Below are 24,010 nucleotides of genomic sequence, written 5' to 3'. Positions count from 1 at the left end.
CTAAGCTAAACATATGAACTACTTAGAATTACTTATGTTTGTTATATTTGTTGATAACTTTAAGTTATTTTTGAATAAGTAATGAAACTAACATAGGCTATATTCCTACTTTGCTCTATTTGTCAATGAATCTGATAATACATATCTGTGTATGTGTATATATCTGTGTGTGGATATAGCTCTGTGTGTGGATATATATCTTTGTATATGTCATTTCTTCTAGCAGCTAGAGCTCCTTCAGTGAGAAATACTCTGTTCATACTTCATAATTTTATGGGACCCTTGGGGTAGGAGTGTTTTTTAGATTTTTAAGGGGTTGAGGGATAATGGGAGAGGGTTACACCACAGAGAGTATATCTGTGCCTTATGACATAATAATTCTTTTGTTTCCTTAATTCCAAGGTAATATACTCGTCTTGATATAGTTAAGAAAGGTTCAGTTACTTTGAGGTAGAAGTATTTTATTTACAAACAAAATGCGATTTAGTACTAAATATCAAATAACAAGGGTGCCTAGGTGGCTCAGTCAGTTAAGCGTCTGTCTGCCTTTTGCTCAGGTCATGATCTCAGGTTTCTGGGATTGATGGCTTTCCAGCTCCCTGCTTAGTGAGGAGTTGCCTCTCCTTCTGCCCCTCTCTGCTGTTCGTGCTCTCTCCCACTCTCTCAAAATAAATCTTTAAAACAAAACAAAATGTCAAATTACTGATTAAAAAAGTAGAAAAACTATATCAGATTTCTTATTTGGCATTTTGGCATATTATAGATAAGTAAGTGTATATCAAGACTTGCCATATTTAAAAAAAATTTAATTATGTGTGTGTTGACAGAGCCAAAATTTCAGTATATTAGAGAAAAAATTTTAATTTTGGGGTTAAACTTTTTGTTTTTCTTAGTCCCCACCTTTCAGTCATTAAGAAGTGGCTGGAAAAAGAAGCAGAGATTTCATTTTGAGTAGATATTCTTATTAAAATTGTGATAGATGAAGAATTTGAGAATATTAGGTAAAAATTACTAGATATTAAAAAATGACATTATTGATTTCAATTTCCCATGGATATTCTTGTCTTTAAAAGAGCAGATCATTGAGAATTGCTATGTTTTTGTTTTATCTTTCCTTTTTTTTAAATGTATAATTTTTATGAAGGATAAAGTAGAAGAGTTGATTCTTTAGACTTGTCACCTAACTTCAGTTCTCACAGCAACCTTGTAAAGTAAGGACAAACTGTATTATGACACAATAATAATAAATTTTTAAAATGTATCCCTGAGATATGTGCCCAGTGGTTGTAGTTTTAATATTTTAATGTTTTTCTGTGTGTGTATGTGTGTTCCGTAACAGTGTATACATTATATAGATATTTTTTGAATGTAAACTCTACAGCCAATGTGGGCTGGAACTTAGGACCAGGAGATCCACGAGTTATTGTTTCTTGGCCTCTTGGCTAAGATCAAGTGGGAGATCCAAGAGTTGGGAACTCTAATGACTGAGCCAACTAGGGTCCATCCATTACAGTATTAACTTTTTAAAAGAAGCTCACAGTTTTAATTCTTTAAAGTTAAAGTGTGAGAGCAGAGATTAGAACTCTAACCAATTTTTTTGGTCTGTCACATTTAGTTCCAGTGTGCCTTAGCACTATTTCCTTACAGAAATGAGTGCAAAGGTGTAGGCCTCACTGAGCAACAAAATATGACACTCTGAAAGGAAAAACTGAAATTAACTTTAGCTTTCATGGTAATAGTCCATTTTTTCAAAAGTGCCTTTATTTAAAATTATTGCATATTCAGTACATTGAAAAACATTTTAAGATGCTGGACCGTTGGGGGTGGGGTGGCTGCATGAGCTGAGTGTGGTCTCACCTAGCTGCAGTAGTGAGCTGTGTGGGGTAGGGTATTGAACCTTCAACTATTTCTTTACTTTGGGATTCAAATAACTTTAATGTGGCTTTCCTCCATTCCCTTCCTTCACCTGTTGGGTGAGCAGCTATGATCTGAGGTGGGGGAGTCCTGCAGGCAAGCCAGAGGCTAGGCCCTCTAGGAGTGAATGTCTTTTGCCTAGGGATGGCTCTACATTCCTGCCAGGTAACATGCATGCCCCTCAGGGAGAGTTGATCCTTCATCCCTGTCTCCAAGATGGCAACTGTGAGGTGCAAACTGATTAAGAATTTCACTTCGAAGGAGACCATTCATCACAATACGATCTCTCTTCTAGAAACTGAATCACTTGGCATAGCGTGTGCTATCAGTATCGTATTAAAAGGCTTGAGTGATGAACTTGCCTTTGTGGATGTTGATGAATGCAAACTGAAGGGTGAGACAAGGGATGTTCAACATGGAAGCTCTTTCATGAAAATGCCAGATACTGTTTTCAACAAAGATGACCATGTCACTGCAAACCCCAGCCTAGTGATTATCACAGCAGGTGCACACTCAGGGAAAGGAGAGACACATCTTGATGTAGTCCAGAGAAATGTGTCCATCTTTAAATTAACGATTTCCAACATTACCCAGTGTAGTCCTCAGTGCAAAATGATAATTGTTCCAATCCAGTGGATATCTTAACTTATGTAACTTGGAAGTTGAATGCCTTTTCCAAAACCGTATTATTGGAAGTGACTGTAATCTGGACGCTACCCGTTTCCATTTCTTTGTTGGGCAGAGACTTATTAGTATCCACTCAGAAAGCTGTCATGGTTGGGTCCTTGGAGAGCATAGAGACTCAAGTGTACCTGAGTGGAGTGGAGTGAACATTGCTGGTATCCCCTTGAAGGATCTGAATTCAGATATATGAATGGATAAAGATCCTGAGCCCTGGGAAAATGTCCAGAAAGAAATGATAACCTGTGGCTATGAGATGGTTAAAATGAAAGGGTATACTAATTGGGCTGGTGGCCTATCTATAGCTGATTTAACGGAAAGCATTTTGAAGAATCTTAGGAGAATGCATCAAGTTTCCACTATAACTAAGGGCCTCTGTAGAATAAATGAAGTATTCCTTATTGTCCCTTATATCCTGGGATAGAATGGTATTGCAAACCTTACTAAGATAAAGCTGACCCCTGAAGAGGAAGTCTATTTGAGAAAGAGTGCAGAAAGACTTTGGGAAATTCAGGAAGAGATCAAGCTTTAAAGTTATTTAAAGCCACCATTTTGAAGTTATTGAAGGAGAGTAGATGTAGGATTGTATATTAAACGTTTGAATAAACTTGAATTTGTGTGTGTGTGTAGTAGTTGCTGTGTGTGTGTGTTGTAGTAGTAGTAGCAGCAGCTACATGGTCAAAAAGAATGCATGATGTATGTATTTTAATGTGTTATAGAAATTCTGGTTCTTTTCCTTTTCCTTTTTTTTTTTTTTTTTTTTTTTTAAAGACTTCATTCATGAGAGACACAGAGAGAGAGGCAGAGACAGGCAGAGGGAGAAGCAGGCTCCCTGCAGGAAGCCCAATGTGGGACTCGATCCTGGGACCTGGGATCATGCCCTGTGCCAAAGGCAGATAGATGTTCAGCTGCTGAGCCACCCAGGCGTCCCGAAATTCTGATTCTTTTCATCCAGTACATACTAATTCTTTCATTCTGGCTGGCTTATATATATGTTCATTTGTATGCTATTTTAAAAAAAGTTGTAACTTCTTTATAAATGTAAAATTAAAAGTTTATACAATAGCTCTAATGTTCCAGTCCTAACTCCAAATGAAACCTTGATCCGACCTTAAAATATAGCATTTTAATTAATATTCCAAGGTATAACTTATTCTGAAAACTAAATTTTCTTTATTATAGATTTTTTTATTATAGATTTTAATGAAAATTGTCTTATATTGTAGAATCCTTCCTGTGTTTTCAAGCATATTTGGAGTACTTCGAAAGTTAATACAAAGAACAGGGTGTGGATATATGTTTAGCCTCCTTTGATTTTCTTTAGCTTTATTTTCCTAAATGTTGCTTTATAATTAGTTGATTGGCATGTTCATCATAATTTGTGCAACTAGGCCATAGCCCTTGAAAAAACATCAAATTTTTTTTTTAAAAACTTTATTTTTTTGACAGAGGGAGAGCATGCACACAAGAAGGGGCAGCAGGAGAGGAAGGAGCAGTCTTCCCACTGAATAGGGATCCTGATGTGAAACTTGATCCCAGTACTCTGGGACCATGACCTGAGCTGAAGGCAGATGCCCAGCCAACTGAGCCACCTAGATGCCCTGAAAAAACATCAATTATTGATAAAATATAGAGATGAGGTTTTATTTTAACTTGGAAAATGATCTGTTTCTATAAAACTATAATCAGTCATTACAAGTTTTACTTTGCCATATATCTCTCCCTTCTATTTGTTATACTCTCTGATCTTTATTTTTCATACTTTTTAGGAAATGGTCTTCAGATAATTCCACTCATCAAAAACTGCTCAATTCTCTTTAGAGCTGCTTCATGCTCATTGAGGCCAGTTTAAAAAATTTTTTCCTCTGTTTGTTTACTGGGATACAATCATATACTAAATCATGTTTTTAGAAATTAAAGGCATTTAATTTATTTTTTGACATTTCAGTTGGAATGGGATTGTGGGACTCTTTTTTAAAATGGTAACATCTGTATTTATCACAGGATAGGACAAATACCTACTTGTCAACCATAATTGAAGAATTCCAGTAAATAGTTTCTCATTATTTCTCTAAAATAGACAAAAGTTAAGGTCCCTCAAGATATGCTAATACAGTCACATTACTCTTTTGTGTGTGTGAAGGTTCACTTGTAAAATGCCTAAAAGATAATTACAAGTGGCCCATCTTAAATAAGGATTCTTCATATAAGCACTTCAGTTGTCTCTTTCATATACTTTGATTCCTCTTTGATGAATCCACAGAACTGAGGTCAGTGCTCCTTCATCTGTATTCCTTTGTATTACTACAGAGCATCTTTATCTTTATTTTTTATTTATTTAAGATTTTATTTATTTATTCATGAGAGACAGACAGAGACAAAGGCAGAGGGAGAAGCAGCTCCCTGCAGTGAGCCCAACGTGGGACTCGATCCCGGGTCTCCAGGATCAGGCCCTGGGCTAAAGGCGGTGCTAAATTGCTGAGCCACCCAGGCTGCCCACTACAGAGCATCTTTAGAGGCATTGCTTCCAGTACTGCTGGGACACAGTATTGTTGGTATGAAAAATTTGCCTAAAATGTTGATGATATTCCTACTCAGCCTTCTAGCATCCAGAGAAATCCTAGAGTATCTGGGAAATCTAGATTCTTCTTCTTCTTTTTTTTTTTTTTTTTAAGATTTTATTTATTTATTCATGAGAGAGAGAGAGAGAGAGAGAGAGAGATAGGCAGAGGGAGGAGAAGCAGGCTCCATGCAGCAACCCAGTGCAGGACTCGATCCTGGAACTCCAGGACCATGTCTTGGGCCAAAGGCAGATGCTCAACCACTGAGCCACCCACGGGTCCCTAGATACTCGTTTTCTACTTTATAATTTCTGTAAGGAGAAAGTACTTCTACTTCCCAGAAGTAGAACTATTTTGCTTGCTTTGAGGGTAGAGTATTTTTTTTTTTGTCCAGATAGGTCTCACGTGGCAAGAGTATACTTAGCAAGAAAAACTAGAAAACCAAAGTTTACTAGCTTATGTCATATCAATGATATTTTTAAAAATTTCAAGGATTATGATTTTGTACATATTCCTTTTAGGCTAAATTTAGATTTTATTGTACATTTAAGTTAATATCTCAATTCATCTTGGGATATTCATTATTAAGTTGAGAAGTAATTGACTTTAAAAGTTTAGTCTATTTCATACAATATGGTCTCTTTATGTTAGTAACATAGCTTATTTTTAAATATTTTCAGGAAAAGTACAGAGCATTAAACAAGTAAAAACCCACACAGCTGATTTGCAGATATGAGTGGTCTACCTGTTTCCAACCTAGTGCCTATGTGAGTCTGTAGTATCAGAGTAAGTGCGCTTTTTTCTTGTAAATTGCACACTGCATGATTTTAGAAATTTATCTCTAAGAAACAAGAAAGAAATACATATTTAGAGCCTGGATATGATGGTTTATGGACCTATACTGTGTAATAAAAAAGTAGATAAGTGATTTAAGAAGTTAAGAAAGACTAGTACACACAAAAATGTACACACACTAGTACATTAAATTATTCACTTAATTTCTACAGTTTTCTTTTAATTACATGGGTGATGAGATACAGCATTCCTAGATCATGTTAAGGACAGTAATCCCAGTCTTCTCAGAAAAGGCTGAGCAAAATCATGGATAGAATTAAATGTAACTTTGTTATTTACACATAGCATGTATACATTCAAATATGCCAGGTCAGTATATTTAATACTGAAGAAGTTTTCTGTCACAGAGCTGTCACAGATTACCACAAATTTAGCAACCTAAAACAACATAAACTTGCTGTTTTATAGTTCTGTAGTTCAGAAGTCCAAAATGGGTCCCATTGGATTAAAATCAACACATTGGTAGAGCTGTGTTCCAGACTCTAGGGGAGAATCACTTTGTTTTCAGCTTCTAGAGGTTTTCCACATTCCTAAGCTGAAGACCCCTTTCCTCGGCTGAAGACCCCTTTTGTCCATATTTCAAGCCAGGAATCATTTTACTCTGCCTTTATTTTCATTGTTAAACCTTCTTTGAGTTTATTCTTCTAACTTTGTCTTCTACTTTTAAGGACTCTTATGATTATATTGGGCCCCCTGGCTAATCCAAGGTCATTTCCTATTTTAAGGTTAGCTGATGAATAGCCTTAGTTCTAGTTACAAACTTAATTCCCTTTTGCCAGATGTACAGATTCTAGGGACTAAGTCGTAGACATTTTTATGGCCATTATTCTGCCTACCACACATATCGACTAAGAATGCTAAGGATCACTAATTTTTCTTAAGGATCTTTGAGTTGTTGGGGCACCTGGCCGGCTCAGTTAGTGTAGAGCATGAAACTCTTGATCTCAGAGTTGTAAGTTTGAGCCCCAGGTTGGGTGTAGAAATTACTTAAAAAAAAAAAAATTTTTTTTTAAAGATAATATTCATTCATGAGAGACACAGAGAGAGGCAGAGACACAGGCAGAGGGAGAAGCAGGCTCCATGCGGAGGCCCCGATGTGGGACTTGATCCCGGAACCCTGGGATCATGCTCTGAGCCGAAGGCAGATGCTCAACCACTGAGCCACCCAGGCATCTTGAAAAAATAAAATCTTAAAACAAAAATCTTTGGGTTCTTATACCTTAATTTGGAGAATCAGCCACTGGTAAAGATATAGGATAAAATGGAAGCAAACTTAGGAAAATTAAACAGCCATATGTATATTGAACTATGGCATCCAACCAGATTGAATGAAGTAGGAATAAGGAAGAATTTGCTATTGTCATTCATTTTTTTCTTAAACTATTTTTTTTTAAATTTTTATTTATTTATGATAGTCACAGAGAGAGAGAGAGAGAGAGGCAGAGACAGAGACATAGGCAGAGGGAGAAGCAGGCTCCATGCACCAGGAACCCGACGTGGGATTTGATCCCGGGTCTCCAGGATCACGCCCTGGGCCAAAGGCAGGCGCCAAACCGCTGCGCCACCCAGGGATCCCTTACACTATTTTTATAATTACATTATGATGTTAACTTGGTAAAAAATACTTCACTTTACATAGTTGTGTCAAATTCAAGAGATTTTTTTCTGGTCTAGATTTTAATTTTTCAAAAATTAAAAAAAAAGCTCAAATATGCTATTATCAATTAAAGCATAGTAAGGTAAATAATAAATTTGATTGAATGTATTGAAATGTTGTTGGCTTGTATGTAAGACTAAGTAATATAGTACCCTTATAGAAGACAAATATGTAAGTTCCTTATTAATAATTGGAATATCCTGAAATTCAAGCTTGCTGTTTTTTTTTTTTTTCCCCAGGAAATAGATTTTTTTTAGAGCATCACATTGTCTATAAGGTTTATATATTTTGTAGTAATGTATAAACTAGTTAAAGAATTGATTGGAGCCGAGTGGCAGTGAGGTAAGTTTCAGATTCTCTGTATATTTAAATTCATCTAAGGTTTTGATGGCAAGTTTGACTTTTTCCATAACAGTGTCTTTATAAGTTAGGTCATAAAGAGAATCTAGTGAAACAGTGTGGTGTGGTCCATGCAAATGAATAATGTTCAGTGCTGGAAGTGGATGTTCTCATTTTCTGTAATAGATAGTACTTAGCAACAAAGAGTTTGTGTGTGTGGAGACTAAGGGTACTATAAATTCCTCACAGGAAATTGCTTTCTTCATTTTAAAAAAATGTATCCTATTTAGTCAGTTCCACAATGTTTTCTAATCTTTTTATTTTCTGTGGTTTCAGTAAATCACTTACTGTGATAGCTTCATACTTACCTCTACTACACTTACATCTAGAAACTTCAGAATTTCTGATCTTCTTTTATAGATGATTTTTATATCTAATTTGTTTTGCTTAAATCTGAAAATGTTTCTTAGAATTGTTGCTGCTGGTTTTGGAAGCCCTACTTTATTGTGTCTTTTTTCATTTTTAGTTTTCGGAGTTGAAGAAATTCTTGAACAAGCAGACTACCTATATGAGAGTGGAGAAACAGAAAAACTTTATCAATTGCTTACCCAATATAAGGAAAGGTAGGCAATCTATGATAGGTCTGGGTTTCCAGTTTCCTCAGAATTTTTGTTATTTAATAATTAAAATAATTCTTGGTGCTTGAAATTTTTATAATTTTTTAAAGTTTTTATTGCAAAATTATATTTCTTACAGTTTATAGTATGAATTTTCCTTTTTAAAAATTTTACTTTTTTAATTTAATTTTTTTAAAAGATTTTATTTATTCATCAGAGTCACAGAGAGAGAGGGAGAGACATAGGTAGAGGGAGATGTAGGCTTCGTGCAAGGAGCCCAACGTGAGACTTGATCCCAGGACCCCAGGATCACACCCTGAGCTGAAGGCAGACACTCAACTGCTGAGCCAAAATTAAATTGGATTCCAATTTAATTTTTTTTAAAGATTTTATTTATTTATTTGTAGAGACACAGAGAAGAGAGAAGGAGAGAGAGAGACAGGCAGAGGGAGGAGCAGGCTCCATACAGGGAGCCCGACATGGGACTCGATCCTGGGTCTCCAGGATCACACCCCTGGCTGCAGGCAGCGCCAAACCACTGCGCCACTGGGGCTGCCCCCAATTTAATTTTTTAAAAGATTTTGAGAGAGTGCATGCACACAAGCAGGGGGAGCAGCAGGCAGAGGGAAGGGAAGAAGCAGACTCCCCAGTGAGAGGGCCCGATGTGGGGCTCCATCCTAGGACCCTGGGATTATGGGCTGAGCTGGAGGCGGCCTTAACTGACCGCCTCCCAGGTGCCCCTGTAGTATGATGTTTCTTGCAGTAAATGATTCACAAGTGCTACATGTATCTCATTGATTTAGAAAAGGTGATTCTCCATACTCATTTTAGTAGAATGTTGAATTATTTATTCCATTTTGTTATTTTGCTTTGGATCATATGAGGTAGTCATTGAATATATGGTTACTTCCTCTATCTATTTGTATACTTCTCATTTTTTAAGTCAATTTTCTTATTGGCATAAGATGTAAGTGAATTAGGATTTTTGTATGCCATCATTGAATAGTATCTGTGTATCACTATATTTTTTTAAAAAAAGGTTTTACTTATTTATTCACGAGAGACACAGAGGCAGAGACACAGGCAGAAGGAGAAGCAGGCTCCATAGAGGGAGCCTGACGTGGGACTCGATCCCGGGACTCCAGGATCACGCCCTGGGCCCAAGGCAGGTGCTTAACCGCTGAGCCACCCAGGTGTCCCTGTGTGTCACTTTAGAAGCAGTTTTTTAGAGAAACTAAAAATACCTCCTTTTTCTATTTTTAGTATTAGATTACATGTTTAGTTCATAGTATCAATATGCACATAGTATCAATATCAGTTTTTGGGAGGATGCTGGAAGGAGATTGTAAAATAGGTTTAATAAAGGCTAAATTGGCATTTTCAGATCACAAAACTATCTAATCTCCTAAACTAAAAATATTGAGTCATTTTCAGCTATCTTTCTTAGATTCCCAAGACCAGTTCTTTCTTTACGACCTATCAATTTTACTTCCTAAATATCTATAGAATCCACTTTTTCTTCTCCATTTTCGCTTAGTTACTTATGGTAGCATGTTTGACATTTTCTGGTCATTTCAGTAATTACTTGAAAAGTAAACTGTAAGATAGTTACTCCATCTTTATTTAATTATAAATATACTATTGCTACCTTTAATTTCAAAATTTTATGTGAATACTGTTTTTTTGTTAAGAAATATGTAATGGGGGGATGGATTCCTGGGTGGCTCAGCGGTTTGGCACCTGCCTTTGGCCCAGGGCACGATCCTAGAGTCCCGGGATCAAGTCCCACGTCGGGCTCCCGGCATGGAGCCTGCTTCTCCCTCCTCCTGTGTCTCTGCCTCTCTCTCTTTCTCTCTCTCTCTCTCTCTCTCTATCATGAATAAATAAAATAAAATAAAATAAAATAAAATAAAATAAAATAAAATAAAATAAAATAAAAATACGTAATGGGCTTAAAGGCAGACATTTAATAAAAAGGATAAAGAGTTTAATCTTTTAAAAATATGTCTAACTCTTAACTGTGATTACTATTTTATTAACCATTTCTTGTTTTATGTAAGTATATTCATAGGGATATTCTTCAAGGAGTCCAGTGCCCTTACTTGAAATATTCCATACTTCATGGCATGGATAACACATTCAAACATGAGATTTATTTTGAGATTCTGTTATATTCAATCATTTATTTACTAATACATACTTATCATATACCTATTGTGTGCCAGATACTATATTTGAGGCTAGGGATATAGCAGTTTTCTTTTTTTAAAGCATGACCTGGTCTCTACAGATTATGTATTTTGTGGTATGGTCTGAACCAGTTAGTGAGCTGTCTGAAGTGCCAGTACACTCAAGCATCAAGTAGATGTTAAATTTTGTAGTGCAAGTGTTTAGAGAATTCAGATACAAAGCTAACTTTCTAAGGAAGCTAGTATTTTGGAGAATATAGGAAAGTGAATATTTATGTACAATATTGGATATCTTATAGGAAATTTTAGCAAAGAAAGTTTGTATGTGAAAGAATATAACATTATGAATCTTTTGATACTTTTGATACTGCTATATCTTCATTGACCGGAAAGATTATCATATGTATTCATTAGTGATGTGACCTTTAACAAATTTTAAATGTGAGCTAAAATGGTTATTTTATATTTATTTCAAATTAGTGAAGATGCAGAGTTACTGTGGCGATTGGCACGTGCATCACGTGATATAGCTCAGCTTAGTGGAACCTCAGAAGAGGAGAAAAAACTCTTGGTCTATGAAGCTCTAGAGTATGCAAAAAGAGCACTAGAAAAAAATGAATCCAGTTTTGCAGCTCATAAGGTGAGGTGCTTAAAAGTAATGAAACTTACCATCTGGGGGGTACATTGGTCTGTACTTTACCTATTATTCCTGTTTACACAGGAAAGAAGAAAATTTGTCTATTTTAAAGAACTAGGGAAGAGATCTATAACATTTTTTCAAAAAGATGTTTTTTTTCTTTGTATTCTTGAGCATTTATTCTAACTTTATTAATGTGCTGATAAATTATTTTTGTGAACGCTTATTTTTAAAGCAAAAGTGTTAGTAGTTTCATGAATTACCTATGTCTTTCTTCCTGGTATTATAAGCACTTAACAAATGTTACTCATTTTCCTCATATTATATTTCTGTTTTAGGTAGAGGTGAGGATAGAGCAGCTGTACAGCTGAGACCTAGTATAACTTTCACATGTAACTCTGCTAGTTTCTAAATTTCCTAACTGGTTTAATGTTTTAGTGGACACTGGGGAGACACCTGGGGACATTACTGGTATTTTGGATTAGGACATCACTTTATGATGTTGGACTGTCCTCACTAGAGCTGCTAAATCATTGTGACAATCAAATTTCATCTCCACCCTTTTTCAAATGCTACTTTAAGAGGGGCCAGTCTCTGTCAACACCCCACTAATACTGATTTTTATTAATAAATATGGATTCCTTTGTTTTCTTTTATAGCCCATCTTTGCTATACATGAAAAGAATGTTCATTTAGCTATTATTGGGAGTCTTATATAAATGTCATTCAAATCAAGTTGGTTGATAGTGTTGTTCAAGTCTTTTGTATCCTTACAAAAAGCAGATTTTCTATCTGCAAGTTCTGTAAGTTATTGGGAGAGGCACGTTGAAATGTCCAAGTGTAATTGTAGCTTTGTCTCTTTGCAATTTTATTAATTTTACAGCATGTATTTTAAAGTTTATATTAGAATATAAGCATTTTGGATTACTATATTTTCTTGATACACCAACCTCTTTATCATTTTAAAGGGATCCCGTTTATCTTTGAAATACTCTTGGTTTTATAGTCTACTTTTTCTTTTGATGAATGCTAGCATGTTATATCCTTTTCTGTCCTTTTATCTCTGTATTTAACACATAGTTGTAAACAAGTGATTAAGTTTTGCTTTTATTTTTACTTATATATTTCACACTAGGTAAAATTCATCATTAGTACATGTACACTTCAGTGGTTTTAGCATTTTTCCCTGTGTTGTGCAACCATCAGCACTAATTCCAGAATATCTCTGTTACCTCAAAAACAAACCCTTTACCTACTACCAGTTTAGTTTCTTTGATTGCTTGTGCTTTTGGTGTCATATCTAAAAAACACCACAGATTTTTCACCTATGTTTGTTTCTAAGAGTTTTATATTTTTTAGCTGTTATATTTAGGTCTTTTATCTTTAAGAGTTAGCTTTTATACATCGTGAGGTAGGAGTTCAAGGTCATTCTTTTGCATGTAAATATCCAGTTGTCCTAGCACTATTTGTTACAAAAATCAGTTGAACATAAATGTATGAGTTTATTTTTGAATTCTCAATTCTATTTCATTGGTCTGTGTGTAGGACCTGTTGATCTTTGTAATAGTATCCCAGTGTCTTGATTATTATAGCTTTGTGGTAAGTTTTGAAATAAGGAACTGAGTCTTCCAGCTGTTCTTTCAAGATTGTTTTGACTATTCTGAGGTCCTTTAATTTCCATATGTATTTTAGGATCAGCTTATAAATTTCTGCAAAGAAGCCAGTTGGGTTTTTGATAAGGATTACATTGAATCTGTAGGTTAGTTTTGGGGAGTATTGCCATCTTAACAGCATTGTATCTTCCAGCCCATAGATACATGTTATGTGTCCATTTATTTAGATCTTTTTCTTCTTTCAGCAGTGCTTTATAATTTGCAGTGTTCAAGTCTTGTGCTTCTTTGGCTAAATTTATTCTTTAAGTATTTTATTCTTTTTGATGCTATTGGAATCTTATTTTCATATTGTTCATTGCAAGTGTATAGGAGTGCAACTGATATTTGTATATTGATTTTATATCCTGTAGCTTTGCTGAATTCATTTATTGGTTCTAGTTCTGTAGATTAGTTTTTTTCCCTATATATGATCATGTCATTTATAAATAAACCATCTATTGATAGTTTTTCTTTTCTTTTCCAATCTGGACACCTATTATTTCTTCATCTTGCTCAATTTCTTAAAACTTCAGTACAATGTTGAGTAGAAGTGGCAAGAGTGAATATTTTTGTCTTGTTCCTGTTTATAGGAGGGGAGCTATTAGGCTTTCACCATTTACTGTGGTTACTATATGGGTTTTCTATAAATTACCAGATTGAGAAAGTTTTCTTGTATTCCTAGTTTGTTGTTTTTATCATGAAAGGGTATTGGGTTTTGTAAGATGCTTTTTTCCTGTGTCTGTTGAGATGGTCATGTTGGTTTTCCCCCATCCATCATTGTATTAATGTGGTATCTTATATCAGTTGATTTTCATATGGTTAACCAACCTTATATTTTGGGATAAGTCCCACTTGGTCATGCTGTCTAATCCTGTTCATATACTGCTGAATTCAGCTTGCCATTATTCTGTTGAGGAATTTTGCATCATAAGAGAAACTACTCTTTAGTTCTCCTTTTTCTTTTTCTCTGGTTTTATTGAGAAAGAATTGACGTACATTGCTGTGTAAGTTTAAGCATACAGCACAGTGGTTTGCTTTGCATACTATTGTGAAATGATTACCACAATAGGTAAAGGTCTTGTAATATAGATGCGATAAAAAAGGAAAGAGAAAAAAAAAATTTTTTTCCTCATGATGAGAACCCTTAGGGTTTACACTCTTACGAACTTTCTTATGTAACATATATCAGTGTTAGCTATAGTCTTCATGTTGTACATTACATCCATAGCACAGTTCACCCTTGAACAACATGCAGTTTGAAATCCACATACAACTTTGACTTCCCAAAAACATAGCTACTAAATACCTGGTGACTGGAACCTTTAATGATACAAAATATGTATAGGTTATTTGTTATGTTATATGGCTTATGTACTGTATTCTTAAAGTAAATAACAGAAAAGAGAATATTACTAAAAAATGGTAAGGAAGAGAAAGATTTACAGTATATTTTCAAAAATCCATGTATAAATGGATCTGTACAGTTTAAATTTGTGTTGTTCAACTGTATTTATTTATCTTATAACTGGAAGTTTGTACCTCTTGACCACCTTCCTTTAATTCCCCCTTTTCCCACTCTCTGCCTCTGGTAACCACAAGTCTTATGATTGTTTTTATTTTTTTGTTTATTTTAAGATTCTACGTGTGAGTGAGATCATACAGTATTTTTATTTCACTTAGCATAATGCCTTTAGAGTCCCTCCATGTTGTTGTAAATGGCAGGATTTCCTTGTTTTTCTATGGTTGAATAATAAATTTTGTTGTGTGTATGTATGCACACCACAACTGCTTTATCATCTGTTGATCTGTACTTAGGTTGTTTCCATTTATGGCTCTTGCAAATGCTGCTTTGAACATGGAGGTGCAGGTATCTTTTCAAGTAGGTGTTTTCTTTTTTTTCTTTTTTTATAAATTCCCAAGTGTAACTGCTGGATCATATGGTAACTCTATTTTTAATTTTTTGAGGATTGGCTGTACCAATTTAGAATCCCAACAGTGCATAAGGGTTTCCTTTTTTCCACATCCATTCATCTCTCTTTGATGATGGGCATTCATTCTAACAGGTGTGAGGCGATACCTCGTTGCTGTTTTAATTTGCATTTCCTTAATGACCAGTGATGTTGAGCATCTTTTGTAGGCCTTTCATTAATGCTCTGTACTTTTCCTTTCATATATCTTCTTTGGAGAAATGTCTATTTAGGTCCTCTGCCCATTTTTTAGTTGTGTTATTTTGTTTGTTTTTTTGCTATTCTATGTAATTGTTTGAATTATAATTCAGATATTAATCCTTTATTAGATATAGTGTTTGCAAATACTTTCTCCCATTTGGTAGACCTTTTCATTTTGTTGATGGTTTCTTTTCTGTGCTGAAGCTTTTTAGTTTGATGTAGTTCCACTTGTTTATTTTTTATTTTGTTGCCTGTGCTTTAGATGTCCTATCCAAAAAATTGTTACCAAGAACTATAAGATGTGTCCAGTTTTATTCCTTTACATGTGAATACCCAATAATCCCAGTGCCATTTTTGTAGTTTGTCCTTTCTTAGTTGAATATTCTTAGTTCCCTTGTCAGATATTAGTTGTCTGTATATTCTTGGGTTTACTTCTGGGTTTTCGGTTCTGTTCCACTAGTCTATTTGTTTCTATGTCACTATCATGCTGTTTTAATGACTATAGCTTTATAGAATAGCTTGTTCTTCTTTCTCAGGATTTTGTTGACTATTCTGCATCTTTTGTGGTTCCCTATAAATTTTAGGTGTGTTTTTTTCTACTTCTGTGAAAAATGCCATTGGTATCTTCATAGGGGTTGCTTTGAATCTGTAGCTGGCTTTTGGTAGTATTGCTATTGTAGCAATATTAATTCTTCCCATCCATGAATGTAGGCTACCTTTCCACTTATTTATATTTGATTTCTTTCATCATTGTCTTGCATTTTTCGGGAGAGAAATTTTCACCTTCTTAAATAACTTACTCGTACTTGATTATTTTTGATCTTTTTAAAAACTGGATGTTTCTTTTTCAGAAAATTTGTTAGGTTATAGAATTGCTACTGATTTTTGCATGTTAATTTTATATCCTACAGCTTCACTAAATCCATCTAATCAAATGGCTTTTTAGTTGAGTCTTTAGGACATTCTGTATATAAAATCATGTCATGTGCAAATAGACATTTTTTTTTCTTGCCTGATTGCTCTCGATAGGACTTCAAGTACTAGGTTGAATAGGAGTGGTAAGAGTGAGTACCCTTGTCTTGTTCTTAAAGGAGGTTTTCAACTTTTCATCATTGAGTATGATGGATGTTACCTACAGATTTATCACATATGGTCTTCATTATGTTGAGATATGTTCCTTCTATCTCTAATTCAACTTTTTGGAGTTTTTATCATGAATGAATGTTGAGTTTTGTCTATGTTTAATATTTGCTGAATTTGGTTTAGTATTTTATTGAGAATTTCTGCAACTATATTAGGTTTCTTTTATTGTGATGTTTTGTGATGGTTTTGATATCAGAGTAACACTGGTGTCAGAACACTTAAGAAATGTTCACTGTTTTTCTATTTTTGGGGGAGAGTTAAGAGAAGTGTGGTGTTAATTCTAACATTTGGTAGAATTTGCCAATGAAGCCATCTGGTCCTGGTATTCACTTTGTTGAAAGTTCTTTTGATTACTAACTCTGTAGTATTACTTATTATTCATTTATTCAGATTTTTTTTTGTTTATTCTTAAGTCAGTTTGACTGTTGTTTCTAGGAATTTTTTCACATTTGCTAGGTCACTTAATCTATTGCCATACAGTTATTTTGCTATTCCCTTATAATCTTTTATTCCTAGGTTTATTACTGAGGTTAGTAGTAATGTATGTCCTCTTTGATTCATGATTTTAGTAATTTTTCTTTTTATGTCTAGGTAATGGTTTATAAATGTTGATCCTTTCAGAGAATTAACTTGGTTTTGCTACTCTTCTCCATTTTACCTATATTTTATTTAATTCTGGGAGTGCCTGAGTGGCTCAGCAGTTTGGCGTCTGCCTTCGGCCTAGGGCATGATCCCAGAGTCCCAGGATCGAGTCCCACTTTGGGCTCCCTGCATGAAGCCTGCTTCTCCCTCTGCCTATGTCTCTGCCTCTCTCTGTGTGTGTGTGTGTCTTAAGAATAAATAAATAAAATCTTTTAAAAAAATTATTTCCACTCTAATCTTTATTCCTTGTTTCTACTTACTTGGCTTAGTTTGCTCTTTTTCTAGTTTCTTAAGGCCAGGTTATTGATTTGATCTTTCTTTAAGGTAGCCATTTATAGTCATAAGTTTCCTTCTGAATACAACTTTGCTGAATCCCACAAATTCTGTTAGGTTGTGCTATTTTTGTTCTTCTCAATGAATTTTTAAATTTTTTGGTGATTTTTAAAAATTTGACTCATTAGTTATTTAGGAATATGGTTTTTTAAAAAAAATATTTATTTGAGAGAGAGCAAAGATAGGGAAGGGGAAGAGGGAGAGAGAGATCTCAAGCAGACTCTCTGCTAAGCATGAAGGCTGCCTTGGGGCTGAATCTCACAACTTTGAGATTGTGACCTGAGCTGAAACCAAGAGTCAGATGCTTAATCAACTAAGCTACCCTAGGAATGTGTCGTTTTAATTTCCACATAATTGTGAATTATCCAAATTTCCTTCTTTAATAAAATATTTTCATTTCACGGTGGTCAGAATGTACTCTGGTTTCTGTCTTATAAAATTTGAGACTTTTTTTACATCTTAATATATTGTCTATTTGAAATTTCCAGCTATGTAGTTGAATTGTCTTTTTCTACCTTCAAGTCTGTTAGTTTTTGCTTTATTTATTCTGGGGCTCTGTTGTTAGGTGTATATCTGTTTTTAATTGTTATATGTTAATAATGTGTTTCTTTGTCTCTCATGTAATAATTTTGGCCTTAAAGTGTATTTTGTGTCTGATTACCTAATTCTAATTAATACCTAATACCACTTCAGCTCTCTTGTGAGTATGAAACCATACTCATGATATGATTTATGCATGATAAAATTCCCCCTTTTTACTTTAAATCTGTATACCTCTGAATCTAAATTTTGTAGACAATATATACTTGAATCATGCATTTTAATACATTCTGCTAATCTTTGCCCCTTAATTGGAGAGTTTAACCTATTCACATGTAATTGACAAAAATAAATTCTTTTGTAATTCTGCTATTTGTTTTCAATCTTTTGTTTCTCAAGTCCTCCATTAGTGTCCTTTAGTATTTTATTTTTAAAGATTTTATTTATTCATGAGAGACACAGAGGCAGAGACATAGGCAGAGGGAGAAGCAGGCTCCCCATGAGGAATGTGATGTGGGACTTGAACCCAGGAGCCTGGAATCCCAACCAGAGCCAAAGACTCAACCACTGAGCCACCCAGGCATCCCTGGGTTTATTTTGTTGTACCATTTTAATTCCCTTGTTATTTTTTGTACTATATAATTTGAGTTATACTCTTGTGGTTATCCTGAGGAAATCTAATAACATAATTTGTAACAACCAAGTTCAAAATTGGATGTCAACTTAATTTCAATAGTATACCAACTTTGCTCTTATGTATCTCTGTTCCCATCCCCTTATTGTGACCAAATCAGCTAGCATTTTGATCTTGGACTTCCCAGCCTCCAGAAATTGCGAGTAATACATTTCTATTGTTTTAGCTACCTACCTTAGTATTTTGTTCTAGCAGCAGAAGCCCACTAAGACAGATGTCCATGGTACTGATTTGGCTGTTAATCTTATTGAGGACCCTTTGTATATGACAAGTCACTTCTTTCCTGCTGCTTTCAAGGTTATCCCTTTGTTTTTATCTTTGAGTTTGATTATGCTATTTCTAGTTTGAATCTCTTTGAATTTATCTTACTTGCAGTCGTTTGTTTTCATCAAAGTAGAGAAGCCCTTGGCATTTATGTTTCCAAATATTCATTCTACCTCTTTATCTCCTCTCCTCTCCTAAGAGACTCCTCTTATGTGTATTTTGGTAGGTTCTGAGGTGTGTTCATTTTTCTTCATTCTTTGTACTTTCTGTTCCTCATACTGTGTAATATTAATTGACTATTATCTTCAAGTTAATCTAATTCTTCTGCCTGTTTACAACCACCATGGAGTCCTCAATTCAGTGTGAATTTTTTAATTTCATTTATCATACTTTTCAACTCTAAAAACCTCTTTGGTTCCGTTTTTTTATTTATGTCTATTGATAATTCTCAATTTGATATAATATTGTTCTCATAGTATTCTTTAGCTCTTTAGATGTATTTTTTAGTTGAACATAATAGAAAATCTAGGATGTCCAGCATCTGGGCTTCTTCATGCATAATTTTGATTGATTTTTTTCCTCCTGTGTGTTATATACTTTCTTATTTTTTTGCATACTTTGTAATTTTTTGCCAGAAAACTAGACATGTTGACTATTATAATATGGTAAATGTGGAAATCAGACTCCCTCCTTTCTCAGGATTTGTTGTTGCTGTGGCTAGTATTTGTTTTTTCTTTTTAAGATTTTATTGTTAAGTAATCATCGTACCCATTGTGGGGCTCAAACTCACAACCCCGAAATCAAGAGTCACATGCTCTACTGACTAAGTCAGCCAGGCCCCCTCTATTCTTTTTCTTTAGTGACTTTTCTGAATAAATTCTGTAAAATCTGTATTCTTTGTCATGTATAGCCACTGAAGTTTCTGTTCTATTAGCTTAGTGGTCAGGTAATGATTGGACAGACATTTTATAAAATGCCTGGAACCAAAATCTTTCCCAGTCTTGGTCAAGGGCTCTGTGTCTATGTTGGGACATACCTTTAACACTTAGCTGGGCAGGGTAAACTGTACCTTAGTTTTCACTTCCTGTTTGTGAAGAGACTTAAGGTCAGCAGGTGGTAAGTTTAGGGCATTCTCAGATCTTTTCTAAGCATGCACGCATTTTTGAGCATATATGTCTTTTGATTTTCAGGGATATTTTGGAGCCCCCCCCCCCCAAATGCTTTGCCATTTAATTTGGTAACAATAATTCACATTTCACTCTGCTTTCAAAGCATGACATTTGAAGTCTTCCTTTGACATATGCATTGGTAATAAAAAATAAAATGTCATGGTATGGCAGTATGTGTGGCACTCAAGAAGCTGTCAGGTTATAACTCTATCATTGTGATTCACAGGGTATGGAGTGTCAGTGGGAATCTCTTTAAATATCACGTATGATCTCATATCACAATTCAACCCTACCGTTATTGAGCAAAAGCAGCCATAATCAATGCATAAGTGATGAGCATGATTGTGTTCTAGTAAAGCTTTATTTTTGGGCACTGCAATTTGAAATGAACATAATTTTCATGTCATGAAATATTCTTTTAGCTTTTCTTTATTGAAGCTTTTCAGAGCCCTTAGGGACAGCTTTCCCTAGTCTTTTCTCTCAAGCTTTTCATTAGTCTATTTGCTGGAGACAGCAGGAATCTAAGATATTATTAGTCTGTAGATTATTCAGCAAATGTCCTCTGCCTCCCCCGCTTCCCCTGAAGCAACTTTATCACTAGGGCCTTTTCAAGTTAGGTGTAATGTGTACAAGGCCAGTCTTCCAGGGAGCCACCTAATGGATTAGAACAAACACAGTTCTCCATGAATGAGATCTGTTCTGTTCCGTCTGGTACTTGGAATGGAGGGCTATTTACACAGCTCCTTCTGAGATTAGGAATGTGGGATAGGACTGAAGTAAGATAAAACAGCACAAAATTCACTCTTCTCACTAGGAATTAATCTGTTGCTTTGAATAAGCATCCCTACCCAGGTCATGGTAAGCTCTAGGTTAATTTTAGACTCCCAAAAAAAAAACATTGATTCTGATAATTGTTGCTCATTTTTATTCATTGCTTTTATGGAGGAGAATTCAGAGTTCTTTACTTGCCTTTTTCACTTATGTCACTCTGAGTCTTGCTTAATTTTAATCCAGTTGGCAATCTGCCTTTCACTTGGGGTGTTTGGACCATTTGCAGTTAATGTGATTAATGATGTTTTTGGTTTTTAATTTCCTGTCTTTCTATTTTCTATTTGTTCCATCTGTTCTCATTTTCTTCTTTTTCCGCTGCCTTTTGTATTGGTCATTTTTTGGATTACATTTTACTTAGGTGATTGACTAAATGGCTATAACTGTATTATGTTGTTTCAGTGGTTGCTTTAAATTTTGTAGTCCACATCAGGTGATACACACTTTATGTGTTGTTAATAACTGCTCTTTGTGCTGTTACTCTGATATATCTTTGACATATGTTAAAAATCTCAGAATACTGCCAATCTAATCAGGGAAGAATGTTTAGGATTTATGCATAAGCTTATGTTTGCTTTGCATATAGTGAGATATGTAAGAAAAAAGGTGATGTTATCCGAAGTATGTGGGAGATAATCAGAACACCAAATCTGAAACCCTGTGACCCCTCTAGTCATCTGGATTTGGCAGCTGGGTAACTCCTAGTGGAGAGTAAGTGGAGCATCACCTATAGAGGTGTGTACGTGGATACACATGTATGTCTGCTTTAAGTTATACTTTTGAAATTTCAATAAACTCAAGATTTTGATGGAGAATAAATTTAAACAGAAGTTTGTTTTCGTTAAAATCTTTCTGGTTATAGTTATTAAAACCCTACACAGATTAACAAAAACAAGGAAGGTGTTTTTTTAAAAGGAACTTCCTGTCTTTCGCAGAACCTAAAGGGAGGGTGCTTTGGGTACAGGAAAAACTGGGCCTTATTTCTGAGGCTTCATTATTTTTCTTCTTTGCTGTTACCTGCAAATCTTTCTCTCTACAGATTTTTTTTTCCTCATTCTGTCTTGTAACTTTCTATAGCACTTGAGTTTATGAAGTTTGGATATTTTGGATTTAGTGCTTTAGGGATGAAAGAAAGATTGTCTCAGTTTTAGGTGTGTTGTCCCAACTGTAGCTATAGGGACAAAGTCACAGTTAACAAATGTGGCTCTTATTATTCAACAGTGCAGATGGAAAGATGAGGCAGCTTGCAGAAAAGAGGATGAGGAAATAAAATGATACTCAATTGCAAATTTTTCTAAATTTATACTTAGGTCATAAACATGTATCATTATCTCCCCATTGTATTGATGACTTAGAGATTCTGTTCTTTACCTTGTATTATAGTTTTCTATAAACATGTCCTGTCCTTGAGTTCCTTAGGGCCATGTTACTTTTCTTTGTATATGACAGTATATTTAATACAGTTTTTAGACTAAGTTTTTGTTGAATGAGAATGACTACTGAGGAATATTCATTTTTTACCTTGTATTGAGTGGAATATTAGTAGAGTTTTATTCTTATGTGTTTTTTTCTTGTTTTTAGTGGTATGCAATCTGTATTAGTGATGTTGGAGATTATGAAGGCATCAAGGCTAAAATTGCAAATGCCTACATTATCAAGGAGCATTTTGAGGTACTGATGAATTTTAAAAGTCATTAGTTTAACAGATTTTTGTTTCACTTATCTATTGCTGTATAGCAAACCACCTAAAAATTTAGAAGTCTAAAGCAGTGGCAGCTTATTTTTCAAAATTTTGTGGGTTAACTAAGTAGTGGTGCTCTGATCTGTCTGGTGTAGCTGAGGTCATTTAGACAGCCTCATTCACCTCTCTTTTTAGCTGGGATGGATGGAATGCACAAGATGGCCTCTTATGTGACGGTTTCTCTCTACTTTTCTTTGCATTATTTAGTAGTCTGGCTCAGGCTTCTTTATAGCATGGTAGCTGGCTTCCAAGAATAAGCATTCCAAGATAAAATTCCAGCCTGCAAACTTTACCAGGCCTCCATTTTGCATTACACTTGGTAAATAAACAAGTCATGTGGCCAAGATAAGCGGGAACTATACAAAGTCCTGAATACTCAGTGGTGTGGTATAAAATCTAACACAAGTGACAAACCACTCTCCGTAGTAATGGTATTGTTTACAATTATTATCTCTGTGTATTTTGTGTTTTAATATTTTCCCCTAAAGTTACTTATAGTAAGCTTTTCTTAAATGCCAGATATTCTCCAGGAGTTTATTTCATGATGTGCCATACATACAAAACTCCTGAAAAAAGGCCACTAAAAATTCAGCATATTTATTTCTCTTTTGATATTGTAGACCATCTCAAAAATACAAAGGAAGAGAATATGATAGAAACATTCATAGGGAAACTGCTAGATAAGCTAATGGCCTTTCTGAATTTTGTGGTTATAGTCTCAGTTCCTATTTTACACAATGGGCTGGGCATCAGGAGACCTAGCTTTAATTCAGGCATCAATAGTATATATACAGACACGTGTATGTGTGTTTATGTGTATACATATATTTTTTTCAATTTAATACGCAACAATTTTCACATTTTAGGACCTTTGAAATCAGAATGCAATATAATCAGTAATATCTTATAATAGGCAGTACTTTTTTTCTTTTTAGTGATACATATAATAATGATGTGTAGTAACTTTCATGGTCTTAGATTCTGTGAAATGTCATAATTTGCTCAGTGGGCATTAAATAAATTGCCTAAATTATTCTGTGCCATAGTATGTAGAAATATATGACAAATATCTTCCAATATAAATAATGAAGAATTACAGAGGCTATATTAATGGAAACAGGCTATAGATTATTTTTTTAAAATTAGTGTTTTGCAGATTTCAAATGTGTATGTGTTGATTATATTTTTTAAAATGATAATGGTTAGTATTTACATGCTAAGAAGATCATTTATAATATTATTCCTAATTTGATTATTATGTCTAAACCCATAGGAATTACTGTCCTTGGATTGTTGTCAACATTTTAAGTAATCTCTTCACTCAGTGAGGGGCTCGAGCACAGTCCACCAACTGTGAACCAGCCAGGCACCTCTATCTTTGGATTG

General features: G+C 34.7%; 1 protein-coding gene and 1 pseudogene across 8 annotated transcripts in view; both read left to right on the top strand.

Moving 5' to 3' along the window:
- On the top strand, positions 1-4,033 carry LOC125753983 (L-lactate dehydrogenase A-like 6A; annotated as a pseudogene).
- The window catches only part of RMDN1 (regulator of microtubule dynamics 1), a 61,568-nt gene that overhangs the window by 27,753 nt on the left and 9,805 nt on the right, over positions 1-24,010 (top strand). For 6 of the 8 annotated variants that reach the window (XR_003130431.3, XM_025433650.3, XM_035708471.2 and 3 more), the window contains exons 3-5: positions 8,534-8,630; positions 11,294-11,453; positions 22,465-22,554. Coding sequence is in view for 7 of the 8 variants with exons in the window: in XM_025433650.3 (XP_025289435.3) it covers positions 8,534-8,630; positions 11,294-11,453; positions 22,465-22,554 (347 nt within the window). In the remaining variant the exon portion in view is untranslated. The remainder of the gene's footprint in view (positions 1-8,533; positions 8,631-11,293; positions 11,454-22,464; positions 22,555-24,010) is intronic. The other 2 variants (XM_025433648.3, XM_025433647.3) reach the window with 1 other exon arrangement.

This window comes from Canis lupus, chromosome 29 (genome assembly GCF_003254725.2).
Source record: "Canis lupus dingo isolate Sandy chromosome 29, ASM325472v2, whole genome shotgun sequence".
Taxonomy (NCBI): Eukaryota; Metazoa; Chordata; class Mammalia; order Carnivora; family Canidae; genus Canis; species Canis lupus.
The sequence above is the reverse complement of the archived record's forward strand: the minus strand, read 5'-3'. Positions and strand labels throughout refer to the sequence as shown.